Source organism: Dendrobates tinctorius, unplaced genomic scaffold (assembly GCF_039654945.1).
Source record: "Dendrobates tinctorius isolate UK_male_01 unplaced genomic scaffold, ASM3965494v1 ptg000085l, whole genome shotgun sequence".
NCBI classification, from domain to species: Eukaryota; Metazoa; Chordata; class Amphibia; order Anura; family Dendrobatidae; genus Dendrobates; species Dendrobates tinctorius.
Genome location: NW_027361753.1, coordinates 5,963,783 through 5,979,859, shown reverse-complemented (window position 1 = coordinate 5,979,859; position 16,077 = coordinate 5,963,783). Strand labels below are relative to the sequence as shown.

Below are 16,077 nucleotides of genomic sequence, written 5' to 3'. Positions count from 1 at the left end.
AGGCGGGGACAGCGGCGCGCTATGGGGGACAGGTGCTGGTGTCGCTGCTGGCTCATTGCCCCAGCACCTGAGATATTCACCTGTCCATGGTCCAACACTGCTCGCCGCTGTCTGCCGGGTCCCTCTGTCAGTGACTGTTCAGGCAGAGGGCGCGGCGCGCACTAACTAAATCATCGCGCCTTCTTCTGTCTGAATGTCACTGACAGAGGACACAACAGACAGCGGCGAACAGCGTTGGACTGGGGAGAGGTGAATACTGCATATACTTACCCCCTCCTGGCGTGGTCTCTGCAGCCCCGCTTCTCCCACAGTCTCCCTTCCTTCCTTCAGCGGTCACGTGGTACCGCTCATTAAAGTCATGAATATGCACATATTCATGACTTTAATGAGTGGTACCACGTGACTGCTGAAGGAAGGGAGACCCCGTGAGAAAAGCAGGGAGGCTGCAGAGACCGCGCCGGGGGGGTCAGTATGATCTGACACCCCCGCCCTCCCCTCCCCCACCAACCCCCTGGCATATATGACTCGCGTATAAGCTGAGAGGGGGACTTTCAGCCCCCAAAAAATGGGCTGAAAAATCTCGGCTTATACGCGAGTATATACGGTAACTCATTCTGCAGCCAATCTTGTAGATAACAACAGGAATATGACATGAAGTGCAGGTTTTTTTTTTTTAATGAAACCCAGTTTTAAAAGAATTTAGATAAACAAAAATTTCCCGTAGGTGTCTCTATTCTTTTAAAGAGATTTCCAGTTTTAAGAAAACCCCGTCCCCAGGCACTGTTTGTTTTTAAAAAAGTAGACAGCATGAGTTTACTGATTGGCTGCAGTGTTGTCAATGTGGTGTCAGAGCTTCAGACCATAATGGAAACCGGGACTAGCAGCGGAGACTCAGCGCTTGACCCAGGGAGTAAAGCTATAGTTTTATTTTAAAGCAAACTATGGCCGAGGAAGAGAGGATTTCAGAAAACCCCTTTAAGCTCATTTGTGGGATTATACATTTATCTGGAGAATCCCTGCTTTTTATAATGTTTAACTTTGGCTTCATTTGCCTTGTAGTCTGTGCATGGGACATTGAAGAGCATGGAGGGTCCTCTGAAAATTGGAACTAATTTACCTCTGAGCACCAAGCCCACCACCCAGAACTCCAACAGCACCAACAAGGAAGACACGAAGCCTGTGAATGGGACTGAGAAACCGGAAAAGAAAGCCACTGTCCCAGAGAAGAAGACCAACCAATTGGTGAAAAAAAGTGCAAAACGGGGCTGGACCTGCAGGGAGTGCGATCAACTATTCAACCAGAGAGACTTGTATATATCACACATGAGGAAGGAGCACGGAAAGGTAAGAACCACCCCGTTTGCCGAGGACTCGAGCCACTGATCTCATCCTACATGTTCATGAGCTCTAGTAGTGATCATAAAGTCCTTCCCATCAGTCGAACCCCAGAGTGACCCCACCTGCCAAGGACTCGAGCCACTGATCTCAACCTCCACATTCATGAGCTCTAGCAGTGATCATAAAGTCCTCCCATCAGTCGAACCCCAGAGCGATCCCATCTGCCAAGGACTCGAGCCACTGATCTCATCCTACACGTTCATGAGCTCTAGTAGTGATCATAAAGTCCTCCCATCAGTCGAACCCCAGAGTGACCCCATCTGCCAAGGACTCGAGCCACTGATCTCATCCTACACATTCATGAGCTCTAGTAGTGATCATAAAGTCCTCCAATCAGTCGAACCCCAGAGCGACCCCCATCTGCCAAGGACTCGAGCCACTGATCTCATCCTACACATTCATGAGCTCTAGTAGTGATCATAAAGTCCTCCCATCAGTCGAACCCCAGAGTGACCCCATCTGCCAAGGACTCGAGCCACTGATCTCATCCTACACATTCATGAGCTCTAGTAGTGATCATAAAGTCCTCCCATCAGTCGAACCCCAGAGTGACCCCATCTGCCAAGGACTTGAGCCACTGATCTCATCCTACACATTCATGAGCTCTAGTAGTGATCATAAAGTCCTCCCATCAGTCGAACCCCAGAGTGACCCCATCTGCCAAGGACTCGAGCCACTGATCTCATCCTACACATTCATGAGCTCTAGCAGTGATCATAAAGTCCTCCCATCAGTCGAACCCCAGAGCGACCCCATCTGCCAAGGACTTGAGCCACTGATCTCATCCTACACATTCATGAGCTCTAGCAGTGATCATAAAGTCCTCCCATCAGTCGAACCCCAGAGCGACCCCATCTGCCAAGGACTTGAGCCACTGATCTCATCCTACACATTCATGAGCTCTAGCAGTGATCATAAAGTCCTCCCATCAGTCGAACCCCAGAGTGACCCCATCTGCCAAGGACTCGAGCCACTGATCTCATCCTACACATTCATGAGCTCTAGTAGTGATCATAAAGTCCTCCCATCAGTCGAACCCCAGAGTGACCCCATCTGCCAAGGACTCGAGCCACTGATCTCATCCTACACATTCATGAGCTCTAGCAGTGATCATAAAGTCCTCCCATCAGTCGAACCCCAGAGCGACCCCATCTGCCAAGGACTTGAGCCACTGATCTCATCCTACACATTCATGAGCTCTAGCAGTGATCATAAAGTCCTCCCATCAGTCGAACCCCAGAGTGACCCCATCTGCCAAGGACTCGAGCCACTGATCTCATCCTACACATTCATGACCTCTAGTAGTGATCATAAAGTCCTCCAATCAGTCGAACCCCAGAGCGACCCCATCTGCCAAGGACTCGAGCCACTGATCTCATCCTACACATTCATGACCTCTAGTAGTGATCATAAAGTCCTCCAATCAGTCGAACCCCAGAGCGACCTCATCTGCCAAGGACTTGAGCCACTGATATCATCCTACACATTCATGACCTCTAGTAGTGATCATAAAGTTCTCCAATCAGTCGAACCCCAGCTTGCAATAGTTCATAACAGAGAATGATAGAAGTGAACAGCCATAGCATTGGTTGAGTTTGTGCCAAGAGCGATTGTAACCTAGGAAGCAATGATGTATCACCACATCGCTGCTATCAGGACTTTGTGTTGCTAAATAACCTGCTCCCTTGCCTGGCGTGCGTCCTCTTCTCCCAAGATTAGCCGAAATCAGGAGACTTAGCATGGAACGGGCTCACACGTCGAACCTCCTCCATTCTTATTGGTGGCTGCCGGCTGTGAAAAACAGTCAGCACCCACTAACTGCTACAGCAGATAAACCCCTTAGATGCCGCCATAAATAATGATTATTCCATTAACAGAGGGAGTAACCATTGGGCTCCCAAGACGTGATCGTGGAAACCTGATGGGTTGTTTAATGGTACAGGAGGCCCAATTTGGACCCTCGCTATACAGCCCCCTGCCCCAGATTTTTTTTTTATGCCACTGAAAAGAGGATAGGAAGAGTAAAATTTAAAATATATCATGGTGCCGACCATTTAAAGGGATATACACACCTCGTCTAGTGATGACATGCCACAATCGCCCAATGATGTGAAAATGAAGGGGCTACAGCCTTGGCCTCCTGCTCTGCCTCAGCTCTATGCAAGTAAATCAGTCCTGGCTGTAGATCCGTGTGCAGCCGGGTGGCCAGGAATGCTGTTGCGCACGGGGGAAAAAAATGAAGGGGCCACTGATTAATACCTCCCTATGTGCAGAGATGATCCAGTTCCTCCAGAATAAGAGACATTCCTGCCAGTGCTAAGAGGACTATAGTGCTCTGTTCACATATGCACTGTGGCTTGGGTTCATAAGGGAAGGCACAATGCTGGGCTGGACGTGCCCTGCAATAATGGACCTTATAATTTGGGTTTATCTGTGTTTCCAGCATTTTATTGCCATGAATAGCGATGCATGCAGTGTCGCTCCTGACATTGAATCTGACAGAAACTCCGATAGGAACCTTTAAAGGGAAAATGTCAGTAGGTTTTTGCAATGTTATCCGACAGCATCAATGATGTAGGGACAGAGACACTGATTCCAGCAGAGCTCTGAATGTTGAGCTGTGTATAACCCCACCAACACCTCTGATTGGCTGCTTTCTGTGTACACTCTACATTGACAGAAAGCTATTAGTCAGTGCTGGGAGTTTGGCCAAGGGGGAACAAGACACCTAGTCCTGTAATGATAATCTCCTGCTGATAAAACATTGATTTTAATGAAACAGTAAAGCACAGCCTAGTAAGTGATACATCGCTGAAATCAGGGTCTCTGCCCCTACATCATAGAGCTGTCAGATTACATATCAACAACCTGCTGACAGATTCACTTTATCTCGAATGTGAACATAGCCTTATTGACTTGACTTGTAGACATGTTAGACTATATTTTTAGATGTCTAGGAACATGAACCCCATCAAATTCCCATACTGATATCCCATGTAGAGAGCTCATACCCTGTACATTATGCTTATTCACACAGACCGGCATTGCTGACGCTTCAGTCACATTCACGAGAAGAAGTTTTTGAAACTGCTTAAGGGGGCCATGGGAAAGAAAGCATTAAATCTACCTATCCGGAGCAGCCTCCAGGGTCTTCTGGCTTCTCCCATTACTCAAATGCAGGCTTGTGTGACTGGGGGTCCAAGGGGGAATATTTATTACTAGTGGAGAGCGCCAAGATGGCGTAAGGAGACTTACAGGCCATTCAGTGCTCCTCTGGGAATTTAAATATGCAAATAGCCTCTTTAGAGAGGAAGAGAACTTGATTTCTAGTGCCACCTATTGGACATGGAAATTCTAAAAGTCAATATCGACCCCTTAACAAGTGGAGCGCCTGGGGGGGCGCGGCGTGAGTGGGTGCGCGCGCGGTGCAGGAGGGCCGTGGGGTACTCTGTACTGGGCCCGTCTACTTCAATGGGGGATGGTGTCATGGCGGCGGTGACCCGGTCCGTGGCCCTGGGGCATCCATTAAATAATAAAATAGGGGGGAAAGTTGTTTGTGATGTTGTTAGATGTGGTAAAAATGAAGATAAAGTTTATAGATGGTTAAATACGTGACGCCACCTGTGGTATTCTGATCAGAGGTGACCAGCGCTGCGGTGTTGTTCCCCTGAGACTGTTGGTGTGTCGCAGCTGGGGTGAAAATAGCTCTCCACAGGTAGAGCAATAGTCCCAGGGCAAAGATGTTAGATTAATAGTCAAAATGGCTGTGAATGTTGGGGTGCAGAGAAATGAGAGAGGGACACAAAGGTGCAGTTTCTTTACCTTTTACTGGCAATTGGTTGCAATCCGGAGTACCACATACAGGTCATGGAATGAGTCCGGCTCGCATGGAGGCATTCAGGGTATCCACCTTGCCAGGTGGGGGTTTAGGACCTTCCTTCTGTGCTTTGTGTGTGGGTCTCCGCTGTTTATAACTATGCTGCGACCCTCAATTGCGTGATGATTTCACTAACCTGTACGGCTGTCAGCATGAGCCTATTCCATGGGTACCGTCCTTTTCTCTGTTAGCCCCGGGCTCCTTATCTGCTGCCGTGCCCTCAGGTGTGCAATGTCGCACAAGAATTTACAATCCCCTGAACTTTCAGATTCGGCGATCAGGACATACAGCTCCTGACCACCAAGGACTCTGACGTCCCTTTTCTCTCTATTAGCGCTTCACTCTGGGGTCTGCTATATGCAGTTTTTTAGCTTCCCTAGAGCCTCTCCATCTCCGCTCGTGTCCTTTTCCTCTTCATAGATCAGCTCCTTCTCCTGAACTGACTGGACCTTCCAGAAAGATCTCTTTACCTCTCGTTTAACTGTCTTGTCATTTTCTCTCAGCTCACTGCTGCTCTCGTTTCCATGACAACTCCATCAGCTGATTTCTAGCTGACTCACCAACCCCCTCTGCTGGCCAGAATTTATAAGGCAGCTCCCTTTTCTGACCTGCAGCAGGAATTGTGATTTAATCTATCTTACCTGGCATGGGGGTCCCTTTCTGCCTCCAAGCATGGCTTCACCTCTTAGAGGGAGGCATTGTCACTGTGACAACCGGACTGTGGGGTGTCCCATTCCCCCCAGTTAAGTTCAGTACTCCTGTACTGAGGAAAACATAACAAGAATTGTTAACAACAATCAATGAAAATCTACAAAGTCTTAAAAATGTAAAAATTATCAAAAACCAGACAAGAAAAAGTAACAATAACACAGTTACTGCAGCGACCAGTCCTTAAGCTGCTATCCAGGAATTGTCTTTGTGCTTGTACCTGGAGCTTGGTTGGTGGGAACCGCCTTAACCCACTTTGTGTGTCGTCTCTGGGCTTGGCTACAGGGCACTCTGTAGAGGAGCCTGTTTTTTAGCCACGCCGGCGGCTTATTTTCAAGGCCAAGTTGGAGTAACTATTTACAAATAAAAGTTCTGACCACACATAGTCCTGTGGCCCAATTGTCCTTTAACTGGTTATTACGAATGCTTAAAAAGGTTCATACAGTAAGTCTCTGTAGGCTTTCATGCTTAACGGTTACTACTATACATTCTTACTACTTTATTTACATTATGTAATCTCTGTAACGGGCAGGGATCTGACCTCTAGTACTACAAGTGGATCTACGCAGTATAGGTATTTCTGATGACCTGACCTGTTCTCTGATGTCAACTGTTGGTGCACTAGTCACTACGCTATAAGTAGACTTGTGTAAGATGGGTATTCTAGACTGCCTTCTCTCTACTCCTAGACTCACCATGAGATTGTCAGATTCGCTGTTAGCAGGGGACAGATTTCTGCATTCCTCTGCAGATGTGGTATCTGTTACTGGAGCCATTTCATTTAGAGTCTCTACTTCATCTGGTGCAGTAGGCTGATGAAAGGTTAGGACTGGCACTACTATTGCCTGATTTACTTGTGTCCACGTCCAAGGAAATTCCAAGTATAGTTTCTATCTTTTCTTCCACCTCTACTATGGGCTGTGGAGTGTCTTGGACTTCTTTCTTGTACTTCAACTGATCAGGGCACACCTTTTAGATGATCTCTTGAGACTGCTTCGAAGGTTTCTCCTCCATCTTTGCTTATGATGCATACTTTGGTGTTATTAAAGTCTGAAGGTATCACGGAGTATGGCTCTGCCTCCCACTGGTCATCTAGTTTGTGAACACGTCTCTTTCTTTTGAGTACTTGTTCTCCCGGTGTCAAGGGAACTGCAGGGGCGTTTTGATTGTAATTTCTTTCCTGCCTCTGTCTTGCTTGGGACAAAATTTTCTCCACACATTCTTGCACTTTGCGGTATTGTTGCTGCCGCTCTGTATCCCAGTCTGCATCTGGTGATGTTGTCTCAGGTGTTAAGACTCTCATGTCCAAATCAATGGGTAACTTGCCAGGTCTTTCTCTCATCAAGTAGGCCGGAGTGAAATTTGTGAAGTTTACTGGTATATGATTATATAGATCTACCAGATCTGGCAAATTCTCTGGCCACTGGTTCCATTCTTCCAGAGGTAAGGTCTTCAATAAGTCAATGACCACTTGTTTCATCTTTTCTCACATGCCATTTGTCTGTGGATGGTACGGCGTCGTTCTGACTTTCTTGCAACCGTACATGTTACAGAACTCCTGGAACACTTCTGCCTCAAAGCCAGGACCTTGGTCGGTGAGCACTTGTTCAGGATATCTGTGCGGTTGACAAAAGTGTTGCTGAAATGCCTTGGCTGCTGTCTTCGCTGTTTGGTCTTTAACAGGTACGTCTACCAAGAACCTTGAGTAATGGTCCACGATGGTCAAAGCATAAGTGTAGCCATTCCTACTCGGAGTTAACTTCACGTAATCCAAGGCTACCAGTTCAAGTGGCTGTTTTGTAATGATTGGCTGTAATGGGGCTTGCTGGCTGTTGCGGTCTTTTCTGCGCAGGTTGCATGGGCCACATTCTCGGCACCACTTCTGAATGGAACTCCTCATGCCAACTAAGTAGAATCTTTCTCAAAGTAGGACCTCCAACTTCTTAGAGCCGAAGTGTCCTGCTCCATTGTGGTACGCCTCTAAGACCATTGGCGCATCCCTCTTCGGGACTACCACCTGCCGGACCAGTTCTTGTGTGCGCAAGTTGATGGTTCCTCCGACACAGTTTACCCTCGTAGATGAACAGCTTGCCTCTCTCCTTCCATAACTGCTGTGCTTCCTGTAGGTCATCTGGACCAGGGTGTGCATCAGCTTGTGCCAGCCACTCCTTTACTAGGCGAACAGCTTGATCACTGTCTTGTGTCTCTGCCCACTCATGATGGGGTAATGGGTTCAACGTTACCTCTCGTACGACAAAGCGCTTATTCCTTACTCCTAGGGAGCGCTGGACTGCAACTGGATGGTGGAAGGCTGGTAACTCGATTTCTTCGAGTTCTTTTGGATCTTCTCCCCCCGTCTGGTGAATTGGGCATCCTGGACAACGCATCCGCATTAGCATTCTTATGTTCTGCTCGGTACTTGATGGTGAACTCGTAGTTGGACAGTCGGGACATCCATCGCTGCTCAAGTGTCCCAAGCTTTGCCGTTTCAAGGTGGGTTAGCGGATTATTGTCCGTGTAGATGGTGAACTTGGCTGATGCCAAGTAGTGCTTGAAGCGCTCTGTTACCGCCCAGACTATGGTGAGGAACTCCAGCTTAAAGGAACTGTAGTTGTCGGGGTTCCTCTCAGTGGGACAAAGCTTCCTGCTGGCGTAGGCAATCACTCTCTCTCTGCCTTTCTGCACTTGTGACAGCACTGCTCCCAATCCCACGTTGCTGGCGTCAGTGTAAAGTACAAATGGTTGGTCATAGTCAGGGTAGGCCAGGACCTCATTAACATGAGGGCCAATTTCAACTTGGTGAAGGACTCTTCTATCCTTTTATTCCACTCGAACGGAAGATTTTTGCCCTTGGCCTTCTTGGATTGGCCCACTAGAAGATCTTGCTGCGGTGCTGCTATCTTGGTGAAGTCCTTGATAAATCTTCAGTAGTCGCCTACTAACCCAAGAAATTGCCTCACTTCATGAATAGTGCTGGGTCTTTGCTAGTCCCGGATAACGGTGACTTTGTCAGGATCGGGTGCCACACCTTCCGCGCTCACCACATGGCCTAGGTACTGCACCTTGGGTTTCAAAAGGTGACATTTGGACGGTTTTATTTTCATGCCAAAGTTTGACAGGGCTTCAAATACCTCGGCCAGGTGCTTCAAATGGTCTTCGTAGGTTTTGGAGAAGACGATGATGTTGTCCAGGTACAGCAGAACAGTTTCAAAGTTTTTATGTCCAAGGCAGCATTCCATTAACCGCTGAAATGTTCCTGGCGCATTGCTGAGCCCAAACAGCATGTAGTTAAACTCGCAGAGGCCCATTGGTGTTGTAAACGCTGTCTTCTCTTTGTCTGCCTCTGCCACAGGAACCTGCCAATACCCACTGGTGAGATCTAAGGTAGAGAAATAATTAGAAGTTCTCATTGCAGCTAGTGATTCCTCAATTCTAGGCAATGGGTAAGCGTCTTTATGTGTAATTCTGTTAATCCGCCTGTAGTCTACACACATTCTCATAGTACCATCTTTCTTCTTAACGAGGACTAATGGAGCTGCCCAGGGGCTACAACTATCTCTGATTACCCCAGCCTCCTTCATCTCCCGTAACATACTCTTGGCACATTGATAGTGTGCTGGGGGTACAGGCCGGTGTCTCTCTTTAATGGATGGATGATCTCCAGTGGGGATGTGATGTTGGACCCCTTTTGCCTGTCCAAAGTCTAGAGGATGCTTGCTGAAGACCCGTTCAAATTCTCGAGCCACCCGGTAAGCCCCATGCTTTTGGTGCGAAGGGGTGGAGTCAGTACCTACGTGTAGCTGCTGACACCAATCCTCCTGCTGCCCTTCAGAGCCATTCTCTTCCACCTTGTCAGATGGAAGCAAGGGTTCTAGTGCTTCTATTGCATTGTTACTGACAGTGAACAATTTAGCAAGGGTGGCATACCGGGGTAACGACCTCTCTCTCCCCTAATTTAAGATGCGTATTGGTACTGTCCCCTTGCGGACATCAACTACCCCTCTGGCTGTCAGGATAGTGGGCCTACTATCAGAGTACATGGGTTCCACCCGGGCTTCGTAATCTTGACCCCTTAGGCCTATTGCTGCCCGACACCAAATTAACATTTCACTTCTGGGAGGTACTGCAATGGGAAAAGGATCACTTACTCTGACACTGCCAACTTCTCCACCAGACCGCTCTATCTGTTGTCGCTGCATCAGGGCTCTGATCTCCTTTTGCAGGACCCGTTGCTGACTTGGAGCTGGTGGTCTCGGCTACCTGTTGTAACAAAGCAATAATTTCTCCAAGACAATTTTCAATTACATTAGTGCCTAAAGTGATCAAAGGATGGCATTCTCGTCTGTCAATATCAACTATTATCAAACCTTGCGATTGCAATTCTACTCGGCCAATCTTGATGGTCACCTCTTTATATCCCATCTGAGGCAAGGGCTGACCATTGCTGGCAAAAATGGCAAGGTCTTTATCTGGGCTATGAGTAATGTCTGAATCAGCCCAGTACTGCTTAAAAAGAACATATGGTATCGTTGTCACCTGGGAGCCGGTGTCCAGTAAAGCGTTCATCGGAAAACCGTCAATCACGACAGGCAGGACTGGTCGTGCTCCTACGTACTTGTCTCGCCAATTTGACTGGCCTGGTCATCTTACTCCTGGGGGTTGGCTCTTTGCCCCAGGGGTTGCTTGTTTAAATGACAGGATCTTGCTAGGTGTCCCGCCTTGTTGCAGCGGCGACAGATGGGCTGTCCGTCCTCGTCGTAACGATTGCTGTCTCTCCCTCTGGTCGGTGGGCTACTCCTCTGTTGTTGCCACGGGACATCATCGGGACTGGAGGCCAGCTGGATCTTCTTCTTTGGAGTCACTTGCAGGGACTGCACAGTTGTTGTGAGTGTAGCTACACTTTTGGTTAGTTCCTTGACTTGGAGACGTAAGTCTGCAGCAGAATCATCATCTTGGGACGGCTTGTCAGTCTCAACAGAGGTCTTTGGAAAGGATGCTGTCTCCTGCTGGTATGTACAGTAATTGCAGGATGCTTAGAGGGCTCTGTGCTGTTAGGGTTAGGTTCACGCAGCACTCGGATGGCTCTATCCTTGAAGTGTGCAAAGTCCAATTCAGGATTTTGTAGGGCCATTATGCGCAGCTGTGTCCTTTGATTGTTAGACTGGAGTCCCTCTATGAACTGCCCTGTTAGTAATCTATCTTCATCTTGCACGCTCTCAGGGTCAACCTGCTTTACGGTCCGTAGTGCCTCCTGACGATTAAGAGCATAGTCCCGTATACTGTCCTGCACTCTCTGTTTGCACCTGGAAACCATCTGCAGAGACTTTGAAGACTTAGGCAAGAAAGTGAAAGAACTGGGAGCGCAGGTGGTCTTCTCTTCCATCCTCCCAGTGGATGGCCATGGAACAAGGAGGTGGAATAAGATTCTGCAGGTGAACAACTGGCTACGTCGATGGTGCCGTCAGCAACGATTTGGATTTCTGGATCACGGAGTGAACTACTTATACGATGGACTACTTGCTAGAGATGGGGTGCACCTTACAAAGAATGGTAAGCATGTATTTGGAAGTCGCCTTGCTACACTTGTAAGGAGAGCTTTAAACTAGAACAACATGGGAAGGGAAGCAAAAGACCAGAAAAAGCCATACACCTGACAAATGCTATTGAGAACTCTGCTATTAGAAGTGGAAAGGAAGAACAAAGACGAAAGAATCTAATTAATAAAAATATTGGAGAAAGAGAAACCAATCACAAACTAAAATGTTTCTATACTAATGCACAAAGCATGGGCAACAAACAAGGAGAATTGGAACTACTAACACAGGAAAAGAAATATGATGTCATTGGAATCACTGAAACTTGGTGGGACAATACACATGATTGGAATACAAGACTAGAAGGATACAACTTATTTGCAAGAAACAGACTTGATAAACGAGGAGGGGGTGTCGCATTGTATGTTAGAAACGCGTATATCTGCACAGAGATTGAAGCTTCAGAGACTGGGAGTTCTGTGGAAACTGTTTGGGTAAGAATACAAGGACAGAACAATGGAAAGGACACCATTGTAGGCATTTACTACAGGCCGCCTGTGCAAGCTGAAGCTATGGATGAACTCTTTATGCATCAAATGGCCAAGTTCTCCAAAAAATATGACATAGTTGTCATGGGAGATTTCAACTATCCAGACATTTGTTGGGAATCTCTCTCAGGCAAAACTAACAGGTCAAGGAAATTCTTATCCTCTCTTGCTGACAACTTTATCTTCCAAAAGGTAAGGGAGAAAACAAGGGGAACTGCTACCTTGGATCTAATCCTTATAAACAGGGAGGAAATGGTTGAGGAGGTAAAAGTGGCTGGGACCCTAGGAGGTAGCGACCATGCTATTTTAGAATTTTGGATAACTAGAGGCGGAAGACCTGTGAAGACTCAGACGTCAAGGTTAGATTTCAGAAAGGCAGATTTTAAGGGATTCAGAAAGAGAATTGGAGGGATCCAATGGCTGGATATCCTTAAAGACAAAAATGTCCAGGAAGGATGGGAAATCTTGAAAAATGAAATTCTCAAAGCACAGTTGTTAACAATTCCGAAAAGAGGGAAGAATAGGAAGCAGTTAAGGAAACCAGGATGGATGAACACAGAACTTAAGCACATGCTAAAAAGGAAGAAAAAAATGTTTATAAAATGGAAAGAGGGAGGCATATCTAAAGAAGAATATAATGCTGTCTGCAGAACCTGCAGGGCACAAATCAGATTAGCTAAAGCTGAAAATGAATTGAGGCTTGCAAGAGATGTCAAAAGCAATAATAAAGGATTTGGGGATATGTCAAAAGTAAAAGAAAAGTCAAAGATGCTATAGGATTTTTACAGGATGAAAATGATGAAATGGTAAGACAGGATGTTGAGAAGGCTGAACTTTTAAATTCCTATTTTGCATCTGGTTTCTCTCAGAAAGGAAATGTAACATCAACTGTTATTCACTGTCCTATTAAGGGAATAGAAGAATCCATGATATCTATAAACAGAAAGATAGTGAGGAAACACTTAGCTAGCCTAAATGAATTCAAGTCTCCAGGTCCAGATGAATTACACCCCAGAGTACTGAAGGAGATAGCAGAAGAAATTTTTGAACCCCTCTCTATAATCTTTGAAAATTCTTGGAGAACAGGAGAAGTGCCAGAAGACTGGAGAAGAGCAAATGTTGTTCCTATCTTCAAAAAGGGGAAGAAGGTGGACCCAGGTAACTATAGGCCAGTGAGTCTGACTTCTATACCAGGAAAGATCTTTGAACAAATTATTAAACAACATGTATGTCAATACCTGGATAAGAATGAAGTGATTAAACGGAGTCAGCATGGGTTTGTAACTAATAAGTCATGTCAGACTAACTTAATTTCCTTCTATGACGGTATCACTGATTGGGTGGATCAAGGAAATGCTGTAGATATAGTATATCTTGACTTCAGCAAAGCATTTGACAAAGTCTCTCATACAATCCTTATTAAAAAAATGATTAAGTATGGAATGGACAAGGCAACTGTTAGGTGGATTCATAACTGGCTTAGTGATCGGACCCAAAGAGTGGTCGTAAATGGCTGCACATCCAGTTGGAAGAATGTCTCAAGTGGGGTACCACAGGGCTCTGTCCTGGGCCCTGTATTGTTCAACATCTTTATCAACGATTTAGATGAAGGAATTGAGGGTAAACTGATTAAATTTGCTGATGACACAAAGCTAGGAGGGATAGCTAATACTAGAGAAGAGAGAGAGAGGATTCAAAAAGATTTAAATAAACTGGAGAAGTGGGCAGCAACTAACAGAATGGTTTTTAACAGGGAGAAATGCAAAGTACTACATCTGGGCAATAAAAATGGAAAAAGCATATATAGAATGGGAGGAATAGGGCTAAGTGACAGCACATGTGAAAAAGACTTGGGTATACTAATAGATCACAGACTGAATATGAGTCAACAGTGTGATGCAGCAGCAAAAAAGGCAAATGCAATTCTAGGATGTATTAACAGAAGCATACAGTCTAGATCACGTGAAGTCATTATTTCCCTCTACTCCTCTTTGGTCAGACCTCATCTGGAATATTGTGTCCAGTTTTGGGCACCACATTTTAAAAAAGACATCAACAAACTGGAGCAAGTTCAGAAAAGAGCGACCAGAATGGTGACCGGTCTGCAAACCCTGTCTTATGAGGAAAGGTTGCAGGATTTGGGAATGTTTAGTTTGCAAAAGAGAAGACTGAGAGGAGACTTAATAGCTGTCTACAAATATCTAAAGGGCTGTCACATTGTAGAAGGATCAACTTTATTCTCATTTGCACAAGGAAAGACTAGAAGCAATGGGATGAAACTGAATGGGAGGAGACACAGATTAGATATTAGAAAAAACTTTTTGACAGTTAGAGTGATCAATGAGTGGAACAGGCTGCCACGAGAAGTGGTGAGTTCTCCTTCAATGGAAGTCTTCAAACAGAGGCTGGACAGACATCTGACTGGGATGATTTAGCGAATCCTGCTTTGAGCAGGGGGTTGGACCAGATGGCCCAGGAGGTCCCTTCCAACTCTACGATTCTATGATTCTATGATTCACCCAAAGAATCTCATTTTTATCTCTGTTGCAGTGCGGGTATCAAAAGTGTTCTTCAGTCTGGCCAGGATTTGTTGGACAGTCCCTTTATCAGTGTCTGGCCAGGACTTTACTTCCCTCTGGGCTGCACCAGTTAACTGACCAATGAGGATACTGACTTTTCGGCTCTCTGACAGGGGGTAGACTTTCAACAAACTACATAGTCTTTCTTTAAAATCGCTCAGGGTGTGCGACTCCCCTGAGTTCTGTGGTAACCAGGCTGCTCCTGGTATATATGGCATTGATAGCGGCATTATGGGAACTGCGGCTGCGACCGTCGCTGAATCTTCACCCGCGTTGGGCATTTTCTTCCTGTTTTTCACTTGCTCACAATAGAGCGCAGCTCCAGCTTCACTGGCACGCCCCTCTCTGCTCGCACACACTGTGTGACGCAGTTATGGTGGTTATATGAAAGCTCATTAAAGTCTTTAGCACTCAATTTAATAAAGTCTATGGCGCACAGTACCCAGCTTTGCTAGGCTCGCTAAATCCTGTTCGTGACGCCAGTTGAAGCACCCGGGCGCGCGCGGCGTGAGGGCGTGAGAGGGCGCTCGTGCACGGTGCAGGAGGGCCATGGGGTACTCGGTACCATGGCGGCGTTGTGACCTGGTCCGTGGCCCTGGGGCGTCCATTAAATAAAATAGGGGAGAAAGTTGTTTGTGATGTTGTTAGATGTGGTAAAAATGAAGATAAAGTTTATAGATGGTTAAATACGTGACGCCACCTGTGGTATTCTGGTCAGAGGTGACCAGCGCTGCGGTGTTGTTCCCCTGAGACTGTTGGTGTGTCGCAGCTGGGGTGAAAATAGCTCTCCACAGGTAGAGCAATAGTCTCAGGGCAAAGATGTTAGATTAATAGTCAAAATGGCTGTGAAAGTTGGGGTGCAGAGAAATGAGAGAGGGACACAGAGAGGTGCAGTTTCTTTACCTTTTACTGGCAATTGGTTGTAGTCCGGAGTACCACATACAGGTGATGGGATGAGTCCGGCTGGCCTGGAGGCATTCAGGGTATCCACCTTGCCAGGTGGGGTTGGGGACCTTCCTTCTGTGCTTTGTGGGTGGGTCTCCGCTGTTTATAACTATGCTGCGACCCTCAATTGTGTGATGATTTCACTAACCTGTACGGCTGTCAGCGTGAGCCTATTCCACGGGTACCGTCCTTTTCTCTGTTATCCCCGGGCTCCTTATCTGCTGTCGTGCCCTCAGGTGTGCAATGTCGCACAGGAATTTACAGTCCCCTGTACATTCAGATTCGGCGATCAGGACATACAGCTCCTGACCACCAAGGACTCTGACGTCCCTTTTCTCTCTATTAGCGCTTCGCTCTGGGGTCTGCTATATGCAGTTTTTTAGCTTCCCCAGAGCCTCTCCGTCTTTGCTCGTGTCCTTTTCCTCTTCATAGATCAGCTCCTTCTCCTGAACTGACTGGACCTTCCAGAAAGATCTCTTTACCTCACG

The 16,077-nt window shown here is 46.7% G+C and overlaps 1 protein-coding gene across 3 annotated transcripts in view; it reads left to right on the top strand.

Moving 5' to 3' along the window:
• Positions 1-16,077, top strand: part of ZNF532 (zinc finger protein 532) — an 80,696-nt gene that overhangs the window by 48,993 nt on the left and 15,626 nt on the right. For all 3 annotated transcript variants that reach the window (XM_073584797.1, XM_073584798.1, XM_073584799.1), the window contains exon 7: positions 1,060-1,344. In XM_073584797.1, coding sequence (XP_073440898.1) covers positions 1,060-1,344 — 285 coding nt within the window. The remainder of the gene's footprint in view (positions 1-1,059; positions 1,345-16,077) is intronic.